The sequence below is a fragment of the Ornithorhynchus anatinus genome, chromosome 7, assembly GCF_004115215.2.
Source record: "Ornithorhynchus anatinus isolate Pmale09 chromosome 7, mOrnAna1.pri.v4, whole genome shotgun sequence".
Lineage (NCBI taxonomy): Eukaryota > Metazoa > Chordata > Mammalia > Monotremata > Ornithorhynchidae > Ornithorhynchus > Ornithorhynchus anatinus.
Window position 1 is genome coordinate 77,001,741 of NC_041734.1, and position 27,555 is coordinate 77,029,295.

The window sequence follows — 27,555 nt, forward strand, 5'->3', positions numbered from 1 at the left end:
CTGCCGCCCCCGCCCCGCCGCCATGTCTGACCAGGTGGGCGCCCCTCGCCGGCCTCCCCTCCCCCCGCCCCCCGCTGCTCCTTCGGGCCGCTCTCTCCGCCAAACGCCGCGTCCGACCCTCCCCCCCCCCCCCCATCTCCTCTCTATCCCCCGATTTATTGGGTTCGTGAGGTGTCCATCCCCTTCGTCCTGTTTCTCCTGTTGTCTTATTTTCGTCCTTCCCCCGCTTAGCCCGTGAGCCCGTCGTGGGGGCGGGGCCGGTCCCTTTCGATTGCCCATAAATCCCATCGAAGGAGTGGATGACCCGGTGCCCCCCCCCCCCCCAAGAGACGCAGCGTGATTGTGAGTGGGGATGTGCGTGAGGGAAGGAGCCCCCGCCGGGCCCGGCGATCCATTCAATTCAGCCGTATTTATCGAGCGCTTACTGTGTGCAGAGCGCTGTCCTAAGCGCTGGGGGAGATACAGGGTCGTCAGGTGGTCCCCCGGGAGGCTCCCAGTCTTCATCCCCATTTTACAGAGGAGGGAACTGAGGCCCAGAGAAGGACTTGCCCACAGTCACACGGCTGACAAGTGGCAGAGCCGGGTGCCTGTCTCCCCCGCTTAATAATAATTAATGTTGGTATTTGTGAAGCGCTTACTCTGTGCAGAGCGCTGTCCTAAGCGCTGGGGGAGATGATACAAGGTCATCAGGTGGCCCCCCGGGAGGCTCCCAGTCTCCATCCCCATTTTTCAGACGAGGGACCTGGGGCCCAGAGAATAATAATGTTGGTATTTGTGAAGCGCTTACTATGTGCCGAGCACTGTTCTAAGCGCTGGGGTAGACATAGGGGAAGCAGGTCGTCCCGCGTGAGGCTCACAGTCTTCATCCCCATTTTACAGATGAGGGAACTGAGGCACGGAGAAGTCAAGTGACTTGCCCACAGTCACACAGCCGACAAGTGGCAGAGCTGGGATTCGAACTCATGAGCCCTGACTCCAAAGCCCGTGCTCGTTCCACTGAGCCACGCTGCTTCTCCAGAAAGTGACTTGCCCACAGTCACCCACCTGACGAGTGGCCGGGATTCGAACCCATGACCTCGGACTCCCGAGCCCGGGCTCTTTCCACTGAGCCCCGCTGCCTCTCTAATAATAACGATGATGGGCATCTGTTAAGCGCTTCCTATGTGCCAAGCCCCGTTCCAGTAAGCTCCCAGTAAATAGGATTGAATGAACGAGCCGGCCGGCGGTGGAAGGCCCGCTGGCCCGAAGCCTTTCCCCGATCCCTCCTGACCTCCTCCTCCTCCGCCCAGCAGCCCCGAAGAAAGCCCGGAGGCCTCCCCGTCGGTGCAGGAGTCCCGCCCCGACCCCGCTCCGATGCTCCAGTGCCTCCCTCCCCGACCCCTCGCTCCTGACCTTTCCGGGGTCGGCCTCGGTGCTGTTTATCGTGGTAGTGTCGTCTTGCTTTTATTTCGTTCTGTTTCGCTCTGCCTCCCCCGATTAGACGGTGAGCCCATCCCTGGGCGGGGATCGTCTCCATCTGTTGCCCAGATTGTCCATTCCAAGCGCTTCGGACAGTGCTGTGCACCTAGTAAGCGCTCACTAAGGACGGCTGAATGAATGAAGGGATGCCCAGTTGACGTTGGAGGGGTGGGGGCTCCGAAGGTTCCAGCCGATTTAATCGTCGTGGGATTTGTGAAGCTCTTCCTGGGCGCCAGGCGCTGTACTAAGCGCTGGGGTCCCGGCGTCCCGCCCCCCACGGGGCTCTTGGTCTCCATCGCCATTCTGCAGAAAAGCGTCCTCCTTGGGCTCCGCTCGGCGGGCCCAGGTGAGGGGTTTGAGGGGTTTGAGGGCTTCGAGTCCGACGGAGGAGCGTCGTCTTGCCGGCCCCTCAAATGATGATAATGTCGGTATTTGTTAAGCGCTTACTATGGGCCGAGCACTGTTCTCAGCGCTGGGGTAGACACGGGGGAATCAGGTCGACCCACTTGGCGCTCACAGTCTTCATCCCCATTTTACAGATGAGGGAACCGAGGCCCAGAGAAGTCAAGTGATTCGCCCGAAGTCACACAGCTGACAAGTCGACCAGTGGCCGAGCCGGCATTCGAACCCGTGACCCCTGACTCCAAAGCCCGTGCTCTTTCCACTGAGCCACGCAGCTTCTCTTAAAGTCTGCCTGGTCGAGCAGGGGGCCAGTGGTAGCCTTGGGGGGCTCCCGGTGACCTGGGGGGGAGACCCCCGCCCGCACTGCCAGGCCCCAGTTTAGAGCCTCCCCCATCTCCCAGAGGGGCCCTGAGGCTGAGACCACTGATGGGTGCTATACACATTCAGGGTGGAGCCCATTGTCATTCACCTGGGATAACGATCGTATTTGTCCAGCCCTGACTGTGCGCTAAGCACTGTAGGAAGCACTGGAGTGGATACCGGCCGGTCGGATTGGTCCCCGTCCCTTGAGAGGCTCTCAGCGCTCACCCTCTCAACGCTCATTTTCCAGATGAGATAACTGAGGCCCAGAGAAGCGAAGTGACCGGCCCAAGGTCGCCCAGCGGACGGGTGGCGGAGCCGGGATTAGAACCCGCGACCTGCCGGCCGCGCCGTGGTGGCCTTGGAGCCGGGCAGCCCGGGGAAGGAGGAGCCGAGGAGCCCGGGGCCGGGCGGAGCCCGATCCTCGTCCCCGTCCCCGTCCTTCCCGGCTCCTCCCGCAGCCGATCGCCGCCCCTCTCTGGGTCGGGAAGACTGGAGCAGGAAAAGCGGGACACTGACTCCAGTGACGGGGTCCCGGAGCGCCGTCCGGAGCTCCTCGCGGACAGACTCCTCGCTCCGGCCCTCCGGGCTCCGGACAGGGAACGTGACCGTTCGTTATATCGGGTTCTCCCGAGCGCTTGGTAATAATAATAATAATAATAATAATGTTGGTATTGGTTGAGCGCTTACTATGTGCAGAGCACCGTTCTAAGCGCTGGGGGAGATACAGGGTCATCGGGTCGTCCCACGGGAGGCTCACAATCCCCATTTTACAGATGAGGGGACTGAGGCCCAGAGAAGTGAAGCGACTTGCCCACAGTCACACAGCTGACAAGTGGCAGAGCTTGGGATTCGAACCCATGTCCCCGGACTCCCAACCCCGTGCTGTTTCCACTGAGCACGGCACGCAGTGAGCGCTCAGTAAATGAAAGGAAAAGAGAGGGGGACGCGGGCAGAATGCAGACACGTGTCCACGGGAAGACGGCGACCCAGAGCCCCGCTTAGTTAATAATAATGTCGGTATCTGTTAAGCGCTTACTATGTGCAGAGCACCGTTCTAAGCGCTGGGGGAGATACAGGGTCATCGGGTTGTCCCACGTGAGGTTGGCTCACAGTGAATCCCCATTTTACAGATGAGGGAACTGAGGCCCAGAGAAGCGAAGTGACTTGCCCACAGTCACACGGCTGCCAAGCGGCAGAGCCACTTAGATCCGCAGAGACCCGCGGGGCCTCGGGAGCGCCGGCCCGGAGATTCCCCCCAGGGCCGTGGGCCTTCGGGAGCGGCGGCGGGAAGGAGTTGAGGGCTAGGGAGAGCGCCGAGGAAAAAGAAGCGAAGGCGGGGGAAGGAGCCGGTGGCTCGTGAGCCGTCCGAGCGGAGCGGAAGAGCGGGATTGGCGGGTCGGGGGGGGAGACGGGAGGAAGGAGCCGTGACTGCCGGCTGTCAGGATTCTGATGAAGCGGCGTGGTCTGACGGAAAGTGCCCCGGCCTGGGAGTGGGGAGACCCGAACTGTGGGGCCGGCCAGGCCCAGGCCTCCTGCCTGCTCTGCGACCTCGGCCGAGTCGCTTAGCTGCTGTACCTCAGTTCCCTCCTCTGTAAAATGGGGCTAAGAACACCTGCCTCTCTCTACTTCCCAGGGATGTTGGGAGGACAGAATGAGATGACTGATGTGACACCGCTCGGTCGGCAAATACCAGGTATTACAGGTGGAGCGTTCGGACCCCGAGGGCTCCGTCCCCCACTCCCCATCTCCCCCCTTCCCCTCCCCACCTCACTGCCGTGATGATAAAAATTAATAGTTATGATCATCGTGGCGCTCGCGAAGCGCTTAATATGGGCCCGGCACCGTTCTGGGCGCCGAGGTAGATACCGGTTCGTCGCGGTTGGACGCGGTCCCTGTCCCACGTGGGCTGACCCTCTTAATCCCCATTTTACCGGGGCCCGGCGAAGTTAAACGACCGGCCCGGGGTCGCCCGCATTAAAACCCGGGTCCTTCCGACTCCCGTGGCCCGCGCTCTACCTGCGGAGCCGCACTGCGGCCGGGGGGTCCGGAAGAGACCCCGGGAATCCGAGGTTGACCGCTGGGTAAGGCTGCCGGATTTTTTTAGGCTAGCTCAGTTGATCTATCGGTGGGATTTATTGAGCACTCACTGTGTGCAGAGCACTGTACTGAGCACTAGCTGTGGGTTGTGCTCTTTTTAGGGGTCCTGAAGCCTGTCGGCCGCCAGGAAGATAACCTGGGTAATAATAATAATGTTGGTATTTGTTAAGCGCTTACTAGGTGCCGAGCACCGTTCTAAGCGCTGGGGGAGATGCAGGCTCATCAGGTTGTCCCACTTTTAATCCCCATTTTACAGATGAGGGAACTGAGGCACAGAGAAGTGAAGTGACTTGCCCAGAGTCGCCCAGCTGACAGGTGGCAGAGCCGGGAGTCGAACTCGTGACCTCTGACTCCGAAGCCCGGGCTCTTTCCACTGAGCCACGCTGTTTCTCGGGGTGTCTTTGCTGTGGCTCTGGAGAGTGGTTTACATAGTTACTGAGGTGATGGGCGAGGAAAAACAGTTTCCAAATTACTTAGGATCCGCTGCCGTTGCGGAGTGTGGGAGGGCAAAGCCAGTATGTTCAAATGGCCGTATAGAAGACAACCGGGGGAATTTTTTTTTTTTAAAAAAGACAATTTTCTACCAAGGGCCAAATCCGCTCTGCTTGGGTGAAGCGGTGTCACCGGTGGGGAGAACCGAAGAGCTGGGTCATTCCTCAGAGAAATCGGAGGCAGACCGGGAGTGGAAGGCTCGGCTGTCCTGAGCCCCAAGAGTCCGGGCCCTCGAAGGGACGGTCCCGGCACTTAGAGAATCTGGGACTTCACCGGAGAGACTTGGCCGGAGTCCTTTCCGAAGAGTCGGTTTCCCGGCGGTTCGCCGGGGCCTCCTGATCGGGACCCGGAATGGCATATACGTTCTAAGCGCGGGTGAGGGCTCGTCCGGTCCTCGTGCGGGATTGTCCTCCGGTCACGCGCTGCTCGGCGAGCGAGTAGCCTCTATTTGGCCGGGAGCCGGTGGCGGCGGGTAGGAGGGGGCTCCTCGTGGCCTGGGTCAGCCCAGTCAGTTTCCCCTGACGGCAAAACTCTAGCCGACGAGGCCGCACTGGGTAGGGAGAGCAGTCAATCCCTAGTCTTCCCTCCCTCCCCGCCTCCCCTGCTTTTCTCTTGTCTTCGGAATCCCCTCCCGTGTTTTCGGAGGGGAGACGGGCGCATCTTCCCCGCCACCGGCCCCCGGGTCCGCGGACCAGCCCCCTCCTCTCCAGGAACCTCGAGGGCTCCGCCGTCATTTTCCTCAGGGCCGGGTGGCGATGGGGGTGGAGAATTCAGCCTGGGGGGGCTCCTTTTCCTTTGCCGGCAGCCCCGTCGAGCCCTAGACCCCCGCGAGACTCGTCCGTGGCCTTTCCTGCCGGAAAAGGCGTCTCGAGCTCGACTGTTGGCTTAACCGGCCACCTGCCCCGCGGTGTGATGAAGTCACAAGGGCCGAATCTGAATATCTTCTAGGAACGGACTCGGAAATCGAAGCCGTGTGCAAGGGTCTTTCGTGTCTGCCAGGGACCGGGCACCATTCCCGACCTCACCCCCTCCAGCTATGGGACCAGGGGTCGCTCCGCCCCCTCCCCTCACCCCGTACCACCCAGCCCACACACTCCGCTCCTCTAATGCCAACCTGCCGACTCTATTTCGATCTCATCTATCCCCCGGTCCCGACCACACGGTGGCCCGGGAGCGGCACCGGGAGCCCAAGCGAAGCCATCTCGCGTAGAGCTCTCCGAGGAAGGGAGAGGACCCCGCTCTCACGGCTTCAACTGTCACCTCCGTGGCGGACGATCCCCCGATCTACATCTCCGGCCCCGATCTCTCTCCTCCTCTGCGGTCTCGCGGTTTGGACGTCTCCGCTCGGACGTCCCCCCGACCCCTCAGACTTACCACGCCTCAAACGGGACTCCTTACCTTCCCACCCGTATCGCATCCTCCTCCGGACTCTCCCGGCGCCGTAGACGGCGCCGCCGTCCTCACGGGGCCCCTAACCCCAGTGTTATCCGTCGCTCCTCTCTCTCACGAAACCCACGTCGTCAATCTGTTGCTAAATCCTATCGGCCCAACCTTCGCAACTTCGCTGAAATCCGCCCTTCCCCCTCCGTCCAAACAACTGCCACGTTAATCCGAGGACTTACCTTCTCCCGCCTTGATGATTGCGTCGGCCTCCCCGCTGACCTCCCTGCCTCCCCTCTCCGCCCGTTCCGGTCCGTACCTCATTCTGCTGCCCGGATCATTTTTCTCCAGAAACATTCAATACGTGTTTCCCCGCTCCTCGAGAAACTCCGCTGGTCGCCCGTTCACCTCCGCATCGAACAGAAACTCATTACCGTTGGCTTCGAAGCACTCCCGTCACCTTACCCCCTCTTACTTCTTAGAACAGTGTTTGGCACATAATAAGCGCCTGACAGATACCATCGTCATTATTCTCATTACCTCTCCTCCTTACTCTCCTCCTACCACCTGCCCCTACACTTTGCTCCTCCGATTCCAACCTACTCGCTCGAGCTCGTCTATCTCGCCACCGACCTCTCGCCCCCGTCCTGCCGCTGGCCTGGCACGCCCTCCCTCCTCATGTCGGACGATGGCTTCCTCCGCTTTTCGAGCCTTATTGAGGGTCCATCTCCTCCGGGAGCCCGTCCCCAGCTAAGCCCTCGCCTCCTCCTCTCCCACTCCCTTCTCGGTCATCCTTGCCCTTGGATTTGCGCCCTCCGTCCCCCCCCCCCCCCCATCGGCCCCCCAGCACTTAGGTCCAGATCCATCGTTTATTTATGATTATTAATATCTGTCTCCTCCTCTAGCCTGTAAACTCGTGGCGGGCAGGGAACGTGTCTGTCAACTCTGTTCCGTCGTACTCTGCCAAGCGCTTACCACAGTGCTCTGCCCACAGTAAGTGCTCAGTAAATAGGATTGATTGATTGAACGCCACCGGCTCCATTTTTAGTCGGTGTGCCCGCCCGAAGCCAGGGGACCAGAGAGGCCAGGAAATTGTCAGAGGCCACCCGGAGTCGCCCGAAGCCCATATTTGGCCGGCTGAGGATGTGTACTAGATTGCTCGCAGAGGCCTCCAAAGAGAGGCAGCGTTGCCTAGTGGCTAGAGCATGGGATCTGGCGAATCAGAAGGATCTGGGTTCTAATCCTGACACCTCCACTTTCATTCATTCATCCGATAGTATTTATTGAGCGCTTACTATGTGCAGAGCGCTGTACTAAGCGCTTGGAATGGACAGATCGGTAACAGAGACAGTCCCTGCCCTTTGATGGGTCCCGCTGGGTTACTTCGGCCAAGTTACGTCACTTCTCTGGACCTCGGCTCCCTCCTCCGTAAAATGGGGATGAAGGCTGGGAGCCCCGTGTGGGACGGGGACTGTGTCCGACCTGACTAGTTTCTCTCGACAGCGCTTAATACAGTGCCTGGCACTTAGTAAGCGCCTAAGAAATATCTTTTTAAAAAAAAAGGTAGAAACACGGCAGCATCGACCCGACTAGAAGACCGGGGTCCACGTGGTGAAGTCAGTTCTCGGAGCTGAGCTCGTCTCTGACAAAAATAAAAGCTGCTCCGTGTGTCATACGGTCGGTTCATTTACTGGTGAACGGGAGAGAGTTTCTGGGGGAGAGCTTTGTGATTTAGAGAAGCAACACGGCAGAGAGGATGGAGCTTGGGTCTGGGAGTCAGAAGGTCACGGGTTCTAATGCCGGCTCCGCCACCTGCCTGCTGTGTGATCTTTGGCAATTCGTGTAACCTCTCTGTGCCTCAGTGACCTCATCTGTCAAATGGGGATTGAGACCGGGAGCCCCATGTGGGACGGGGACTGTGTCCATCCCGATTTGCTTGTGTGCACCCCAGTGATTAGTACAGTGCCTGGCACGTCGTAAGCGCTTCACAAATACGATAATTGTTATTATTTCAAATAATAATTGTTATTATTTCAAGGTGTCTGCGTAGTCTTTTCAGGCCCCTTCTAGAGAGCTACTGGGCGGTGTCACGCTTAACCCCGGGGGACGACTGGGGATCCGAAATAGTAGAAGAACAAGTATTTACAGGAAAAACGCCTCCCTAATTTGATTGTGAAAATGCCGCATATGACTAAGCTCCGGGAGATTGGGAACACTGGAGTTTTCCGAAAATTGAGCTGGTCACAGAGCCGTTCTGCCGTGTGACCTTGAGGAAGTCACTTCACATCAGGGCCTCAGTGAACTCATCAGTAAAATGGGGGTGAAGACTATGATCCCTGTGTGGGACAGGGATCGGGTTCAATCTGAGCAGCTTGCGCCTACCCTAGCGCTTATTACAGCGCCCAACACGTAGTAAGTGCTTAAATCCCATAAAAAAAAAAAAAGTGCTCAGGTAGCCAGGGCAGCAGCTATTCCTCGAAGCGGCTGAGAGATGTGTGGGAGTGATTTCCCTTCATGGCGTTTCCATTTTTTGCCCTGATCCTCTGGCTTTTGGTGTGTTCTTGATTTTGTGCCTCTCTCCTCCCACCACCCCTCCAGAATTCACAGACCTGGAAGTCAGAAGGACCCGGGTGCTCATCCTGGCTCCGCCCCTTGTCTGCCGTGTGACCTCGGTCACGTCACTTCACTCTTCTGCCTACTCAGTTATCTCTTCTGCGAAATGGGGCTGAAGACTGTGAGCCCCATGTGGGACAGGGACCGTGTCCAACCTGATTAGCTCGTGTCTACCCCAGCGCTTAGCATAGCGCCTGGCACATAAGTAAGGTGCTTAAGAAAAACCAATAAACAAATGCACGACGTCCTTCTGTTTCCCTCCTTCGCTCTCGCACATTCTCGGAGACAGGGCCGGTATTGGGGAGGCTCATTTTTTCCTTCCCTAGTCCAAATGGTGCTTTAGGGCTATTGGAAGAGCTCCGTCCTGACCGTCTCAGACCGATTTCACCTCCTGAGAAGAACCGGCTCCATTCCACGGGATCGATCCGGGGCCTAATGGGACTTGGGGGTGGTTAGCCGGTGAAAAATCTCCAGTAGGAAATGAGAACGATTTTCTCTTCTTTCTCTTCCTCTCAGGAAGCGAAACCTTCAGCCGAAGACTTGGGGGATAAGAAAGAAGGAGAATACATTAAGCTCAAAGTCATTGGACAGGTGAGTTACACCGCTTAGCTAGCGTGCATTTTAGCATATGCCTGTCCAGATGGTAGGGGTTGGTTTTCCTTTCCCGAAACCTGGCGCGTAGCCACACCTCAAGGAGAAGGTGTGATCTGTGCCAGGGGCGTTGGAAGGAATTAAAATTTGTCGTTTCACTCTCCGTGAGTCTGTCGACGAGAAGGCGGCCAAGTTGAAAGCAAAACAGACCGTGGGCCGATACGGATCTTATTTCTGCGGAGTTCAGGCTGCGGAAGGGGGCCGATTCCACCCAGGCGGGGAGGGACCGAGGGCAGCTCGCCACCCGGATCCTTCGGGACTTTGGTTCTGAAGAAGGGGAAACGGAGAAAGGCCGACCCTTTGGGGAATCTCTTTGGGAACGCGTGTTTCGGGTGCCGTCGTAGGAGCTGCGCCGTACGGGGGCGTCGTCGGGAGGACCGGCCCGGTCGGCTGGGGGCCGCGTCGGGGCAGGAGCCCGTAGCCGAGTGGCAGGACCACGGACCTGGGAGTCAGAGGACGTGGGTTCTAATCCCGGCTCTGCTGCTTCTCTGCCCTGTCACCTTGGGCAAGTAACTGAGTTACTCAGTCACTGAGCAAGTGCCTCCGTTCTCTCTGTAAATGGGGATTGGGACTGTGAGCTCCGTGTGGGCCAGGCACTTTGTCCAACCCGATTTGCTTGTAGCCACCCCAGTGCTTAGTACGTAGTAAACGCTTAACAAATACCATCATTATCATTATTATTATTAATCTTGCATCCAGCCCATTCACTCCACTCCTCTAAGCACAACCCTACTCCCCATACCTCATTCAGTCAGTGGTATGTATTGAGGACTTACTGTGTGCAGGACACTGTATTAAGCTCTCGGGAAAGTAAGATGTAACAGTTAGTAGACACGTTCCCTGCCCACCCGAAGCATGATAAGCAGGGTGGCCTAGTGGCTAGAGCCCGGGCCTGGGAGTCAGAAGGACCTGGGAATCTCATCCTGGCTCTGCCACTTATCCGCTGCGTGACCTTGGGCAAGTTATTTCACTTCTATGCCTCACCGACCTCATCTGCAAAATGGGGATTATGTCTGTGAGCCCAGTGTGAGACAGGGACCGGGTCCAACCGGATAATGGTGATGGTATTTTGTTAAGAGCTTACTAGGTGCCAGGCGCTGTACTGAACGCTGGGGTGAATACAGGCAAATCTAGTCGGACACAGTCCCTGTCCCGCGGGGAGCTCGCAGTCTCGATCCCCATTTTACAGATGAGGAAACTGAGACCCAAAGAAGTGAAGTGGCTTGGCCAAGGTCACATAGGAGTCAAGTGGCGGAGCCGGGATTAGAACCCATGACCTTGTGACTCCCAGGCCCGGGCACTAGCCATTTGGCTTCTCACTAAGCCGTGCCGCTTCTCATGCTCATCGTACCTAGCTTGTGTCTACCCCAGCGCTCGGTACAGTGCCTGGCACCTAGTAAGTGCTTAACAGATACCATAAAAAAGCAACAACCAACGAAGGAGATAAGGGGCTTACAGTCTAGACGGGGAGACAGGCGTTAATATAAATGCACACATACATAGAGAAGCAGCGTGGCTCAGTGGAAAGAGCCGGGCTTGGGAATCAGAGGTCATGGGTTCGAATTCCGGCTCTGTCACTCGTCAACCGTGTGACTGGGCAAGTCACTTCACTTCTCTGGGCCTCAGTTCCCTCATCTGTAAAATGGGGATGAAGACGGTGAGCCTCACGTGGGGCAACCCGATGACCCTGTATCTCCCCCGGCGCTTAGAACAGTGCTCTGCACATAGAAAGCGCTTAACAAAAACTAACGTTATCATTAGGATAAATACATACGGTACAGATCTGTACATGAGCGATGTGGGGTGAATAAAAGATGGAAATCCTTACGCTCCTCTAGCTTGCTGCAGACTCCTTGCCCACGTCCTGCCTCTGGCCTGGAATCCCTCTCCCCCCAGCCCCTTCCTAGCTGACAGATCACTCTCCACACCTTCCAAGCCTTATAATAATGTTGGTATTTGTTAAGCGCTTACTCTGTGCAGAGCACCGTTCTAAGCGCTGGGGGAGATACAGGGTCATCGGGTTGTCCCACGTGAGGCTCACCGTCTTCATCCCCATTTTACAGATGAAGGAACTGAGGCACAGAGAAGTGAAGTGACTTGCCCACAGTCACCCAGCTGACGAGTGGCAGAGCCGGGATTCGAACCCATGACCTCTGACTCCCAAGCCTGAGCTCTTTCCACTGAGCCACGCTGCTTCCTTATACAAATCCCATCCCCTCCAAGAGGCCTTCCCCCACTAAGCCCTCTCTCTTCTATAAATCCTAAAACGAGTCGTCTACAATCGCTGCTTAGAATTCCTTAACTCCCATTCTCTCCCGGACCCCCTCCGATCTGGCTTCCGTCCCCTCCGCTCTACCGAGACCGCTCTCTCTAAGGTCACCCGTGACCTCCTTCTTGCCAAATCCGACGGCTCCTACTCCATTCTGATCCTCCTCGACCTCTCTGCTGCCTTTGACGCCGTCGACCGTCCCTTCCTCTTCCAGACCTTATCTCACCTGGGCTTCACGGACTCCGTCCTCTCGCGGTTCTCCTCTCACCTCTCTGGCCGGTCCTTCTCGGTCTCCTTCGCCGGCGCCTCCTCCCCCTCCCGTCCTTTAACCGTTGGAGTTCCTCGAGGGTCAGTTCTCGGCCCTCTTCCGTTCTCCATTTACACTCGCTCCCTCGGCGAACTCATCCGCTCTCACGGCTTCGACTACCATCTCTACGCGGATGACACGCAGATCTCCATCTCCGCCCCGTCCTCTCCCCCTCCCTTCGGGCTCGCGTCTCCTCCCGCCTCCGGGACGTCTCCGCCCCGATGTCGGCCCGCCACCTAAAACTCGACGTGAGCGAGACCGAGCTCCTCATCTTCCCTCCCGAGCCCGGTCCTCTCCCGGACTTCCCTATCACCGTGGACGGCGCGACCGTCCTTCCCGTCTCTCGGGCCCGCGGTCTCGGGGTCATCCTCGACTCGTCTCTCTCGTTCACCCCACGCGTCCTATCCGTCACCGAGACCCGCCGGTCTCACCTCTACGATATCGCCGAGATCCGCCCTCTCCTCTCCACCCAGACGGCTACCTTACCGCTACGGGCTCTCGTCATATCCCGGCTAGAGTACCGTGTCGGCCTTCTCTCCGACCTCCCTTCCTCCTCCCTCGCCCCGCTCCGGTCTATTCTTCACTCCGCCGCCCTGCTCATCTTCCAGCAGAAACGATCTGGGCCTGTCACTCCCCTTCTTGACTCCAGGGGTTGCCCATCGACCTCCTCTCCAAACAAAAACTCCTCACTCTAGGCTTCGAGGCTCTACGTCACCTCGCCCCTTCCTACCTCTCCTCCCTTCTCTCTTTCCACCGCCCACCCCGCACGCTCCGCTCCGCTGCCGCCCGCCTCCTCGCCGTCCCTCGGTCTCGCCCTTCCCGCCGTCGACCCCCGGGCCGCGTCCTCCCGCGGTCCTGGAACGCCCTCCCTCCTCCCCTCCGCCAAACTGATTCTCTTCCCCTCTTCACAACCCTACTTAAAACTCACCTCCTCCGAGAGGCCCTCCCAGACCAAGCTCCCCTTCTCCCTCTACTCCCTCTACCACCCCCCCTTCACCTCTCCACAGCTTAACCCTCTTTTCCCCCATCTCCCTCTGCTCCTCCCCCTCTCCCTTCCCCTCGGCACCGTACTCGTCCGCTCGACTGTATATATTTTCATCACCCTATTTATTTTGTTAATGAAATGTACATCGCCTCGATTCTATTTAGTCGCCATTGTTTTTACGAGACGTTCTTCCCCTCGACTATTTATCGCCATCGTTCTCGTCCGTCCGTCTCCCCCGATCAGACCGTGAGCCCGTCGGACGGCGGGGACCGTCTCTGTTGCCGACTTGTTCATTCCAAGCGCTTAGTACAGTGCTCTGCACATAGTAAGCGCTCAATAAATACTATTGAATGAACTCTTAATTATTTATCACTCTTCTTTATTACTCTTAATTATTATGGTCTTTAAGCGCTTATTAGGTGCCAAGCTCTGTACTCAGCACTGGAGTAGAGACAAGGTAACCGGGTTGTCCCACTCGGGGCTGCCAGTCTTCGTCCCCGGTTTCCAGGTGCGGTAACTGAGGCACAGAGAAGTGAAGCGGCCTGCCCGAGGTAACACAGACAAGTGGTTAGACTGTGAGCCGGTCAGTGGGCGGGGATTGTCTCTATCTGTTGCCCAATTGTCCATTCCAAGCGCTTAGTACAGTGCTCTGCACACAGTAAGCGCTCAATAAATACGTTTGAATGAAGCGGCAGAGCCGGGATTAGAACCCACGTCCTCTGACTCCCAAGACTGTGCTCTTTCCGCTAAGCCACACTGCTTCTCACCCTACCCTCAAGCCCCACAGCACTTGCGTACATATTCATAATTTGTTTTAATGTCCGTCTCCCCCTCTAGACTCTAAGCTCGTCGCGGGCGGGGAACCTGATGTATTTTTTCAGGGTACTTTTTAGCACTTACTATGTGCCAGACACGGCACTGTTATTTAATCGTATTTATTGAGCGCTTACTGTGTGCAGAGCACTGTACTAAGCGCTTGGAAAGTACAGTTCGGCAACGGAACTAAGCGCCGAGGGGTAGATATAAGACCATCGGACTGGACGCGGTCCCTGACCCATGTAGGGGTCACAGTTTAAGCCAAAAGACTAGTCTCCCAAGTACCCGGTTCAGTGCTCTGCACAGAGTAAGCGCTAAATCAGAGAAGTGGCTCAGTGGAAAGAACACGGGCTGGGGAGCCAGAGGTCATGGGTTCTAATCCCGGCTCCGCCGCTTGTCAGCTGTGTGACTTTGGGCAAGTCGCTTCACTTCTCCGTGCCTCAGTTCCCTCAACTGTAAAATGGGGATTAAGACCGTGAGCCCCCCGTGGGACAACCTCGTCACCTTGTATCCTCCAGTGCTTAGAACAGTGCTTGGCACATAGCGCGTAACAGATGTCGTCATCATTAATCATAGATCCAATTGATCGATTCAGAAAAGCCCACCTTTTCTGGGGAAGAGGCCTCCCCCAACTAGATCCTCCTTTCCTCTTCTCCCATTCCCTTCTTGCACCTGGATTTGTATTTGGATTTGTTCATTCACCCCTCCTTCGTCCCCACAGCACTCACGTTTACATCCATAATTTGTTTATTGATATTATTGTATAGAGAAGCAGCGTGGCTCAGTGGCAAGAACCGGGGCTTGGGAGTCAGAGGTCGTGGGTTCTAATCCCGGCTCCGCCACTTGTCTGCTGCGTCGCCTTGGGCAAGCCACTTAACTTCTCTGTGCCTCAGTTCCCTCATCTGGAAAATGAGGATTAAGGCTGCGAGCCCCACGTGGGACAACCCGATTACCACGTATCTACCCCTTTGCTTAGAACAGTGCTTGGCACATAGTGCTTAACAGATACCATAATAATAATAATAATAATAATAATAGTAATTGATTGTCTCCCCCTCTAGACCCTAAGCTCGTGGCGGGCAGGGAATTTATCTTCCACCTCTGTTATTGCACTCCCCCAAGCACTTAGAAGAGTCCTCTCGCCCAGTGAGCGCTCAGTAAATACAGCCGATTGATTGAGAAAAACCTCCTTTTAGTTTTCTCCTCCGGTCTACCACGTGTTCTCTCCAGGCGGACGGGCCTCGACGGAAGGCCGTTCCCGGATTCGGTCATCCCGTTCCCCTCCCCGGACTGTGGAGGGAAAGCGGGCGAGTGGCAGATGGGACTACTGCTTGGGCGTCTCCTGGGGACGGAGCACCATCCCGGCCCCCGGAGGCATCCGGGAGGGAAGAAGACGCGGGAGGACCGAGGTCCCGTTGTCTGGGTCCCTCCAGATTTATTTTTCTAACTCCGACGTACGGAGTTCATCGAAGCAGACCCGGTTACTCGTGGCAAAGACGACTAGAGTGTAAAAAGCTCGCCGTGGGCAGGGGATGTTATTGTTCTCGCGTACTCCCCTGAGCGCTCAGCACAGTGCTCCGCGCACGGTCCGCGCTCGGAAAATCTGACAGAGAGGTAACCTCTTTCTCTTCTGTTCTTAGGACAGCAGTGAAATTCACTTCAAGGTGAAAATGACAACGCATCTCAAGAAACTCAAAGAATCATACTGTCAGAGACAGGTTGGTAACGGTCCCGAGAGCCTAATCACCTGCACGCGGCTCTCCTTTCCCGCATCCTCTGGGAATGGAGACTTTTCAGTGGAAAAAGATAAAGGACACCCTAGGTCTTGTCAATTCTTGGACTTAGAAGTCTAAGAAGCAGTCCGGGAAGCAGCGCGGCCTAGTGGAAGGAGCCCGGGCCCGGGAGTCAGAGGACCTGGGTTCTAATCTCGGCTCCGCCACTCACCTGCCGTGTGATCTCGGGCAAGTCGCTTCGCTTCTCTGGGTCTCTGTTCCCTCATCTGCAAAGTGGAGATTCAGTCCCTCTTCTCCCTCCTACTTAGACTGTGAGCCCCAGGTGGGGCCAGAGAAGCAGCGCGGCTCAGTGGAAAGAGCGTGGGCTTGGGAGTCCGATGCCATGGGTTCGAATCCCAGCTCTGCCACTTGTCTGCTGTGTGACTTTGGGCAAGTCACTTCACTTCTCTGTGCCTCAGTTACCTCATCTGGAAAATGGGGATGAAGACTGTGAGCCCCACGTGGGACAACCTGATTACCTGTATCCACCCCAGCGCTTAGAACAGTGCTCTGCGCATAGTAAGCGCTTAACAAATACCAACATTATTATTATTATTATCTTGTGTCTATCCCAGCGCTTAGGACAGTGCTTGCCACATAGGAAGCACCTAACAATTGCCGCAGTTATTAAATACCACAGTTATCAGGGTCTGGGTCTTTGTGGGTGCCAAAAAAATTTCAGGAAATGAAGGCAAAAGATCTTTTTGGAAAAAGGTAAAAGCCGGCTTTGTTTCGGCTCACTTTACCTGGTGGTTTTTTTCCGACCCACCCTTTAAACGGCTGAGCCGAGGAAGTGAGTCTTGGGTGTTGGGAAGCGCGCCTCTCCAGCACGTGAGAGTGATGGAAAAACCGCCCGGCGAGGCCAGTCGGGCAGCGGCGAGGCCGTCCCGCTCGCCTCGGGGGCCGGGACCCTGGGCCGAACCGGACGGACCCAAACCCGGGTCGGCTCTGAGAGATGCCGGCCGGAAGCTCCGGCGCTCGCCCGAGGGCTGCGCAGGAGCCGGCGTTGGGGTGCCGGCGACCCCCGGAAATTCCGGACTCTACCGACTGCGGCGAGAGGAAGCGGCGTGGCCCAGTGGCAAGAGCCCGGGCTTGGGAGTCGGCGGACGAGGGTTCGAATCCCGGCTCCGCCACTTGTCTGCTCTGGGACCTCGGGCAAGTCACTTCACTTCTCTATGCCTCAGTTACCTCATCTGTAAAGTGGAGGCGAAGGCTGTGAGCCCCACATGGGACAGCCCGATCACCTTGTAATAATAATAATAATGTTGGTATTTGTAAAGCGCCTGCTAGGTGCCGAACTCTATTCTAAGCGCAGGGGGAGATGCAGGGGAATCAGATTGTCCCACGTGGGGCTCACACACTTTTAATCCCCATTTTACAGATGAGGGAACTGAGGCCCAGAGAAGTGAAGTGACCTGCCCACAGTCACACGGCTGACGAGTGGCAGAGCCGGGGGGTCGAACTCATGACCTCTGACTCCGAAGCCCAGGCTCTTTCCACTGAGCCACGCTGTCTACCCCAGTGCTTAGAACAGTGCTCGGCACACAGTAAGAGCTTCACAGATACCGTAATTATTATTAGTAGTAGTACGTGTGACGGCACTGGCCTTCCAGCTAGCGGGGCCGGTCTAGGGGAGGCGGGGCAGTCCTCGACTTGACCGGGGCGGCGGGAGGAGGACGGCTCTGTCCTCGGGAAGGAAGATTTACGGTGGAAGAAACCCTATTTTGGGAGGAGTGGGGAGAAAGAGGGTTACTTCGGTATCTTTTAAAAAAAAAACCGATCCGGGGAAGGAAATCGGGTGACCGGGCCGAGTGAAAGCCTGAAACGCGCGCCCTACGCGCACTCTCCCGCCGCCGCGGTGCCCACCGTTGACCGCCGGGCACCCCGGCCCGACGGAGCTGCCCGGGCTCGGGGCCCGACGCCCGCCCGGCAGGTTCGGAGCGGGACGGGGCGGCGTGCGGACCCCGAGACCCGGCTCCGGGCCCGGGGGGGGGGGGGTCGCCTCGCCGCCCTCAGCAGCCCCGCTCCTCTCCGCAGTCAGTCCCCGAGTCCGGAATGCCTCCGCGCCGCCCTTAACGGTGATTTTCTTAAAGGGAGAAGAGCGGCTCTTGTGAGCGAGTGTGAGAACGCCCCCACACTCGGCCCACTGCGCCGGCCCCTTTAAGAAGGGCCCCGTAGCTGAGGGGATCCAGCCGGACAGAGAGGGCCGCCGGCCGGAGCCGGGGGCCGGACCCGCCGGCCGCACCGGAGATCCGCCGAGGTGAGCCGGGGAGCGGCCGGAGGCGGCCGGGCAGGAAGCGGGGGCGCGCTCGGGCGGCCGCTCTCCCTCCGGCCGCCCGTCGGGCCGGCGGCAGGATGGGCCCGGCCCCGAGGTGTAGCGGGCAGGGAACGGAGGAGGCAGGGGAGGTTCTTTGCCGAATCCTCTATCCTTCTAACCCTCCTGCGTTTCCCGTCTCTCCTCCTCACCCCCTCCCTCGCCACCCCCCCCCAGGCGGAGGGAAGCGGTCGAGGGGAGAGGAGGAGGTGGGGAGTGTACGGAAAGCGGAGTCCGACCGAGGCGCCCCTTCCTCCCGGGCGGCGGCGTCGCTGCCGGTCTCCCCCGTTCCTCGGCCCCCCTCCCCCGGAGCCGGCCAGACGTCCGTGCGTGGGAGCCGCTTCGGTCCCCGGGGGGGCGGTTTTAGCCGTCAGGCGGGGCTCCCCTGCGCTCGCCGGGGATCCCGCGCTCAAGGAGCCGCCCCGTCTTCGTTCGGTCCTCCCCCGGCCGGCCTCCGTCCGACTCTTTCAACTCCCCCCTACGGCCTGGTTTCCGGCACCCGGAGGTCACACCTGAACCTCCGGGACCTGAACGGCCCCCTATTAATAATCACGGTACTTGTTAAACGCCCACTGTGTGCCGAGCACTGATCTAAGCACCGGGGTGGCTACGGGTTAAGCCGGTTGGGCACGGGCCCTGTCCCACATGGGACTCACACTCTTAATCTTAACGGTAGAAGCGGCGTGGCGTGGTGGACAGAGCCCGGGCTCGGGAGTCAGAAGGTCGTGGGTTCTAATTCCGGCTCCGCCACTTGTCTGCTGAGTGATCTCGGGCAAGTCGCTTCGCTTCTCCGGGCCTCACCTACCGCATCTGTAAAGCGGGGAATGAGACTGTGAGCCCTACGTGGGACAGGGACTGGGTCCGACCCGATCAGTTTGCATCCACTCCAGCGGTTAGTACAATGCCTGGCACGTAGTTAAGTGCTTAAAAATACTACTGTGATTAGTATTATTAATAATAATAATAGTAATAATAATGTCGGTATTTGTTAAGCGCTTACTATGTGCAGAGCACAGTTCTAAGCGCTGGGGGAGATACAGGGTCATCAGGTCGTCCCACGTGAGGCTCACAGTTAATCCCCATTTTACGGATGAGGTCACCGAGGCCCAGAGAAGTGACTTGCCCACAGTCAAACAGCTGACAAGTGGCAGAGCAGGGATTCGAACCCATGACCCCTGACTCCCTAGCCCGGGCTCTTTTATTATTGTTAGCAATGATGATACGCATCACATTTTCCAGATGAGGTCACCGAGGCCCAGAGAAGGTAAGTGACTTGCCCGAGGCCACACAGCAGACACGTGGCGGAGCCGGGATCAGAACCCAGGTCCGTCTGACTGCCGGGTCCGTGTTCTATCCACTAAAGCCACGATGCTTCTCTTTCCGACGGAGGCTGGGGAAAACCGAGCTCAGGGCGGCGGGTTCACCGGACTCCCCGAAATCCACTTAATAATGTCGGTATCTGTTAAGCGCTTACTATGTGCAGAGCACTGTTCTAAGCGCTGGGGTGGACACGGGGGAATCAGGTCGTCCCCCGTGGGGCTCACAGTCTTCATCCCCATTTTACAGATGAGGTGACTGAGGCACAGAGAAGCGAAGCGACTTGCCCGCAGTCCCAAAGTGGCACTCGGCAGCCGGCGGCTCCCGCTCGCGGCCTCGTCGTCCGTCCGCGGCGTGGGCCCGCCGGGAGCCGCGGAGCGTTTGGGGAGCGGGTAGAGGAAGCGCTTGGTACAGTGCTCTGCACATAGTAAGCGCTCAATAAATACTGTTGAATAAATGAAAGTCACAGGTGCCATCCCTGCCCTCCGTACCCGGGAGGGGCTCTCGGGCTCAGAGGGGAAGGCGAGAGGTCGACCCCAGCCAGTCGCTCAGGAGGCAGGAGCTTCAGGGAGGGAGAAAGTTGGGAGAAATGAGGTGAGAAGACGGGCGATTAGCGAGAAACCGTTAGAGAACAGACCCGGAAATCGGAGGCACCCGTTTCTTTCATTCCGTCGTATTTATTGAGCGCTTAACGGTGTGCGGAGCACCGGACTGAAAATTGGGAGAGTCCAGAAGCACAGTAAACGGACACGTTCCCTGCCCACAACGAATTCACAGTCTGGAGTATCCAGTCTCCAGACTGGTTCTGATCCTGGCTCCGCCCCTTGTCTTCGGCGGGATTTGAGCCAGTTGTTTCTCGTCTGTGGGCCTCAGTTGCCTCATCTGTGAGATGGGGGTTAAGACCACGAGCTCCGTGAAGGACCCAGACTGTGTCCAACCTGATTAGAGAAGCGGCGGGGCTCAGTGGAGAGAGCCCGCGCTCGGGAGTCGGAGATCGTGGTTCTAATCCCGGCTCCGCCGCTAGTCAGCTGGGTGACTTTGGGCAAGTCACTTTACTTCTCTATGCCTCAGTGACCTCATCTGCAAAATGGGGACTAAGGCTGCGAGCCCCACCTGGCTCAACCAGCGTAGCTTAGCGGAAAGAGCCCGGGTTTGGGAGTCAGAGGCTGTGGGTTCTAATCCTGGCTCCGCCACGTGTCGGCTGTGTGACCTTGGGCGAGTCACTTCGCTTCTCTGCCTCAGTTACTTCATCTGTGAAATGGGGATGAAGAATAATGTTGATATTTGTTAAGCGCTTACTATGCGCAGAGCACTGTTCTAAGCGCTGGGGGAGATACGGGGGGTCATCAGGTCGTCCCGCGTGAGGCTCACAATCTTAATCCCCATTTTACAGATGAGGTAACTGAGACCCAGAGAAGTTAAGTGACTTGCCCAAGGTCACACAGCTGACAGGCGGCGGAGCCGGGATTCGAACCCGTGAGCCATGACTCCCGAGCCCAGGCCCTTTCCACTGAGCCACGCTGCTTCGAAGATGAAGACTGTGAGCCTCACATGGGACAACCTGATCACCTTGTATCTCCCCCAGCGCTTAGAACAGTGCTTGGCACCTAGTAAGCGCTTAACAAATACCAACATTATTCCCCGATTAGACTGTCAGCCCATCAGTGGGCAGGGATTGTCCCTATCTGTTGCCGAACTGTACGTTCCGAGTGCTTAGTACGGTGCTCTGCACGGAGGAAGCGCCCAATAAATACTGTTGAATGAATGAACCAGTGCTTGGCACATAGTAAGCGCTTACCAAAGACCGTCATTATTATTATTTTTGTTATTAACTCGTATCTACCCCAGCACATAGTAAGCACTTAAATATCATTAAGAATAATAAAGCAGATGAAGAGATCCCTAGATGAGTGGCAGAGGGGCGGCCCGGCTGGGAAGGTGGGAGACCAGTGAGGCTAGAGCTTTGGAGGAGGAGGGGGGGGTGTGGTTCAACGAAGCCGGGGCGGTCGGGCTTTTTCCGAAACCCATCGGTGCGACCGACACGTTGCCGGCCCCGCCGGTGGCGTTAGAGAAGCGCGTCGGTATCAGGCGTGAGCGGAGGAACAAAGCCGCGGTCACACTCTCAAGGCACTCGTAGATCAGCGCAGCCTAAAGCAGAGAGTCCCATCGTCGTCGCTTAAAAATCACCAAGTCAGTTACAGCCGCCGCAGACAGAGCCGTTGTGGCAACTTCGAGCTTCCCCAGTTCTTTCACCGGGGCTTCTACTCTCTAACTCTTATAAGTAGGGGGTGGATTTGGGGGCTTTTAAAAAAAAAAATGGATATGGGGTGACAAATGTTTAGTTTTTTTTTAAAAAAAAAAAATTGGGGCCAGTACCAGGTTTTAATATAAAGGAATCGGGGGTTTTATTTTAAGTTATAGTCCTGCTTCCCAAGTACCGACATGGGCCCGGCCGAGTTTCTTGGGTCGCGTTTCTCCCGTCTGACGCGTTAAGTGCTGGAAATGGTTCGAGTGGGCTCCTGGCTTCCCGGGGCCCCCTGTAGCGGAGGTAAAGAAGTTTGGCTCCGTTCAGACTTCGCTTAGAATTTAGGCTCTCGTTTGACTCTCGCGTCGATAGCCGAGTCTCGTGCCTCGAGGCGAGGCCGCTCTTCCGGAACCGAGGCGAGGTGACGGCCACCGGAAAAGATACGTTTCGGGTGCTTTGGGAGATGGCCAAGCCTTCCGGATCTCACATCCCGAATGCCGGCCATTTGACTGACATCACTGATTGCACCGGTCGATTTTTTAAATTAAAATTCTGTCCGGGGCCGGGGGTGGGCGATTCGGCGCCGCTTTTTTAAGGAACGGCTCCAGAGGGAGAAATTGAGTTCCGGACCGTCGAACTCCAGGCCCTTTCGGACCCGGTGGGAGCAGCTCCCCTAGGTGGCTCCCAGGCAGGCGGAGCCGACAGCGGATGTGCGCTGTTTTCGTCTAATTGGGGCAAGCGGACTCCAACCCTCAAGTTGCGGACGACTGTCCTGGTGACCGGAAGACCGGAATCTATCCCGAGACGGATATTAGAGAGAGGCAGCGTGGCTCAGTGGAAAGAGCCTGGGCTTGGGAGTCAGAGGTCATGGGTTCTAATCCCGGCTCCGCCGCTTGACGGCTGTGTGACTTCGGGCGAGTGACTTAACCTCTCTGTGCCTCAGTGACCTCATTTGTCAAATGGGGATGAAAACTGTGAGCCCCAGGTGGGACAACCTGATCGCCCTGTATCTCCCCGCCCCCCGGCACTTAGAACCGTGCATTGCACATAGTAAACGCTTTCCGAATTGTACATTCCAAGCGCTTAGTACAGTGCTGTGCACATAGTAAGCGCTCTATAAATACCATTGAATATTCGGAAGGAAACGCAAAGCCCGTCCACCTCCAAGGGGTCTCCTCGCCGGGCAGGGAGAGTGGTCCGCCCTCAGTTCATTCTCCTTTCTCGTCTCTCCGCTCGACCCCAGTGGTGCCCGTTGCCCATTGCGCATCTTCTCCTGGGCTGCCAGCCGAGGTTTAGGGCGTTCCTCTGGCCCACCAGCGGGCCCCTCCCCGTACCACCTCGTTGGGGACCCCCAGTTTTGAATTCTCCGGTACGAGGTGGCCCTCCCCCGAGTCGAGGCTGGTCGCTTTGCGCCCGCCAGGATTCTCAGGCCGCCCCTCGACCCCTCGCGGCCACACCGGCCCCCTGCCCGACGACGGGGTCGGCCCCCTGCGGCGCCGGCTGCTTGTCACCGCCTCGGAACAAGGCCGTTGGCCCGTTAGCGGCGACCCGGGGGTCTCGTTCCCGTCCCGGAGCTCAGCCGGCGTGAATTTATCACACAGATATCGGTAAACAGGGCATCGGGGTGGATGTCCGTGAGGGTGCCCGGCCTTGTCCAGCAGAGAGGCGGAATTCTGACGCGGCTCTGCGGGTCCGGGGGAAAGTCAGGGCGGGGAAAGGTCCCGCTGCTAGAAGACACAGCCGGAAGATGGACGCTGGTTTTACCTTCTAGGAATTCAACGAGAGTCTCGAGGGAGATTCTCAGCCCCCAGAGAAACCGGAGGACCCCGGAGAGGCTCGTTTTTTTGGTTCATGGCCGCCGCGGGCACGCGGATGGGGGTCGGCGGTGAGGCGGGGGAAGCCTTGGGAGTCCCTTGCCCGGTTCTGGAGTTTCGACCTCTCCAATTGTCAACCCCGGTTTTGGAGGCGGGGTGCCGCCTGAGCTTTCCTCACTGTGTCTGCTGAAGGAATTCATGGCCCTTTTTTTTCTTCCAGGGCGTCCCCATGAATTCACTCAGGTTTCTCTTCGAAGGTCAGAGAATTGCCGATAATCACACTCCAAAAGAGGTGAGTGCCATTTCGCTCGGGCGTTCCGGGCAGCGTAGCTCTCCCATCGTCCGAAACGCTGGAAACAGATCCTGTATCTCCGCATCGCCCCGCGCAAGGCGGAAGCTGATTTGTACCCCCGAGCGTTTTTTGACCAGGTTGCCGTCTTGAGAAGGTTTGGTGAGAGCTGAATTGGGTCTTGTTTGTTGCCCATTTGGCCGGCGAAGCGTCCCTCCCACTGCCTCCAGTTGGCCCGAGCCCGGGCCCCCCCCCCCCCCCTTCCCTGAGGTGGTCGTGGGCTAGGGCCTTGTGGCCCGGGCGCTGCCCTAGCGGAGAGTCCCCGGCCTCTTCTTTTTTAGTTTGGTTTGCTCTGAAGAGAAGAAAGATTCACCGGTAGCAGACCTGAGACTTCAAAGAAATAGTAAACGCGGCAGTCGAAGCCCCGTGGCCTAGCGGAAGGAGCACGGGCCTGGAAGTTAGAGGACCCGGGTGCAGATTCTAGCTCTGCTACTTGTCTGCTGCGTGATCTTGAGCAAGTCACTTCACTTCTCTGCGTCTGTTCCCTCCTCGGTAAAACTGGAAGACTGAGAACCCCATGTGGGACGGAGAGTGTGGCCAACCCGATTATCTTGTATCTACCCCGGTGGTTAGTACAGTGCCTGGCACAAGATAAACACTAAACTAATACTGTTATTATGATTATCATCACTATTTGTTGGGGGGGCCTCGAAGAGGATCCCAACAGTGGATTCACCCACGAGGGCAAAGGCGGCTCCCAGTCGGGTTGGCGCGTTTGAAGTTCTCCGTGCCAGGCTCCCTTTCCACTGTAAAATTAATTCAGTAGTACTTATTGAGCGCTTACTGTGTGCAGAGCACTGTACTGAGCGCTTGAAAGGCCACGTGTATTCATGGGCTGGCACGCTGCGAACGCAAGGCGGACACCGTCAGGCTTACGGGCCGGAACAAATTTGGAAGCATTTGACCGGGTGAGTATTTTGAAGGTACACAGCCAAGGATCTAGTCGAAAAGAGAAACAACGAGATCGCATACTTGAGTCATCCATCTCAAATGAGGTGTCAACTGTTTTCTTCCTCAACCCACTTCTTTAATAATAATGATATTTAAGTGCTATGTGCCAAGCAGTGTTCTAAGCGCTGGGGTGGATACAGGGTCATCAGGTTGTCCCTCGTGGGGCACACAGTCTTCATCCCCATTTTACAGGTGAGGGAACGGAGGCGCAGAGAAGTGAAATGACTTGCCTAGAGCCCCCCAGCTGATAAGCGGCAGAGCTGGGATTAGAAGCCACGGCCTGTGAATCCCGAGCCCGGCCTCTTTCTGCTAAGCCATGCCGCTCCCTGGGGTTGGACAAGCTTGCCTGCCCGCCTCAAAATGGCCTGGGGGAAAATCTCGCCTTCCCTTCTAGTCTCACGAGGAGGCTGAGCAGGGGGTAGAGTTACGGTGAGGGGGGTAAGCGGAGGGCGCCCTGAGCCCTTGCCGTCAAAATCAGGAATCCACGCTGGCCGTTGCTGGATTTCTTTCCCATCTTAGTTTTCAGAGTTCACTGGACAGTTCTCCCCAGGAGGCCGGCTCGGTCGTTTTTTTTCCGTTTATATATTTTCAGTCTCGTACTTGTCCCCGACTTGTTCTGTGGCTCTGACCCTCGTAATCTCTAGAAAGAGAAGCACAAGTGAGAGGACCTGGCTGCTTTCTAATAATGCGGGACCCTCGGCCGATGAGGTAGCCTTGCAGCTAGCCACGTGCCCAGGACTGGTAATGATGGGTTAGTGGCCGGTAGGACAGGGAGGATTCTTGTCCATTTAAGGGCTCTTGGGTGACAAAACTCTGTCGCCTCAATTCTGGGGAGAAAGAAGTCTCCTTTTGGGAGACTCCCTCCCTTGTTTATTCACCTTTGAGAGGCGAATCCCCGACTACGAATGGAAGCAACTTTTCAAAGGGGAAAGAGGAGAAAGAGAGTCCCGGGTTGCTGTCCGGTTGGCGAGAGGTTGTGGTCGGGAGGAGATTTTAAGCGTGGACGAGTACTAACTGATAAGACAGGTGAATTTATTTTCAATCGGTCAACTCGTCAGCGGTATTCATTGAATGCTTACTATGTGCAGAGCGCTCTGCTAAGCGTTGGGGAGAGTACAATACACAACAAAGGTTTCTCCCGAGAGTGGTCAGAGTGGCGATCCAAAGTGAACGTTGTAGGCCGGGTGTTGTGGCAAACAGTTGAACGAGCTGAGCTCGAAACATGTTGGTTGGCCCTTCAATTCCCGGATTGGTTCGGAGTCCCGAGGCGGTGTCTTTCCAGCCCATTTTGGAAAAGAATACTTTAGGGCTTCGCTCGGGTAGCTTGAGATCCCATCGTTTGGATTTCCTGCCCCGAGGCTTACCAGAATTTCGGGGTCGAACCTATTTATTGCTGTTGGAAACTTGTTCGGCCTCCCCGGGCTTCAACGACTAAAAGTCCCCAACTGCGGCCGAGGGCTCAGTCGTGGAGCCGACTCTCCCGGGTAGCCAGGACAGAGCCACCGTGGACAAGGAACGGTGACTTTGTTTCTTCAGGGGGAGCGGTGACAGAGGTTTAGCGTCCGAGACGCCCGTCGGCTACCCACCGACAAACGCTCCCCTCCCCCTTTCTGCATCCGGACCCCGACGGGGCCAAGAAACTCGTCTTTTCCCGGCGTGTCCGACCGGTCCGATTAACGGCCTCTCTTCTAGTCGCTGCTAATGTCTCCCGTTTCTCTCTCTTTTTTTATTCTTTCCCATCGCAGCTGGGAATGGAGGAAGAAGATGTGATTGAAGTTTATCAGGAACAGACGGGGGGGCATTCGACAGTCTAGATCTTCAGTTTTTTTTTTTTTCTTTTCCCCCTAATCCTTTTTTATTTTTAAACGATAGTTCTTTTGTAATGTGGTGTTCAACACTGAATTGAAACTGGCACCCCGTCTCTGGGAGTCTGACTTTGGAGCGTCTGGCATTTTGAATTCTCGTGCTCATTATACACTATCATTTTGTTTTCATTGTGCTGAACTCTTGTGATCGAGCCGCGGCCCCCCCCACCCCCTCCTCCTCCCCCCCTTTTTTAAAACACCAGAATGCATATACACACAAACACACACACTTTCACCGGGCTCATGCATTGCACGCTTGAAGGCGATCGGGTCTACCGGCGTATGTGTTCTTAATCGACTTTCATCCGGGCCCGGCTTCTGGCTTCCCTCCTGGACTATAACTTTCCATGGGAGACGGAAGTGGTTTCTGAGGACTGAAATGCGGAGAAGTCACGTCTCCAAAATCCGGAGCTGTCTCAAGCCCGGCCTGGCGGTCTGGATCAGAAGGGGGGGCCTGCAGAGATGGCTTTGCCGAAGAGACACAGAAAATGTTTTAAGATTTTTTTTTTTTTTTAATCTTGGCAGAAGTTCCCAGAAAAATTCTAATTCCTTCTAGCAATTAATAAAAGTTTCATGCAGAAATGTTGGCAGCAGAGAACTCCTAGCTCATTTTGACTTTATTTGTACTCTCTGGCCTGGGACATGGGTTTTAAATGGACATTGTCTGTACCAGCTTCATTAAAATAAACAAAAACGTTTGTAAAAACGGGGGCTACGGGAATTTTGTTGTCAGATGCGAGCCAAACTTAAAAAGGAAGAGAAAGCTAGATCCTTGAGCCTAGGCGGTCGCAACTAGGGCCAGAGGCAAGCCTCACCTAAGTCTTGGGCCAAATTGGGACAACATACATTTCTTCTGTCACTTGTTCAGTAATAATAATAATGTTGGTATTCGTTAAGCGCTTACTATGTGCAGAGCACTGTTCTATAAGTTTTGGGGTATTTCTAAACCTCCCACGTCTTTATCTTTCCCCTCTGTCCATTCTAAACCAAGCCTCGTAATTATCCTAGTAGAGTGACCGAGCAAACTCCTCTTTTCTCATCTACTAGATGGATTCGCGTGTGGGTGTGTATTGCCTTAGTCTTTTGAGCGAGGCC

General features: G+C 56.6%; 1 protein-coding gene across 1 annotated transcript; it reads left to right on the plus strand.

Annotated features, from left to right (window-relative positions):
• On the plus strand, window positions 1–27,166 carry SUMO1 (small ubiquitin like modifier 1). Its single transcript, XM_029069484.1, has 5 exons — window positions 1–34; window positions 9,322–9,396; window positions 15,474–15,551; window positions 23,516–23,587; window positions 26,341–27,166. Exons 1-5 carry the CDS (start codon window positions 23–25, stop codon window positions 26,407–26,409), a joined length of 306 nt encoding a protein of 101 aa, XP_028925317.1. The 5' UTR covers window positions 1–22; the 3' UTR covers window positions 26,410–27,166.
• Window positions 27,167–27,555: the final 389 nt, after the last annotated feature.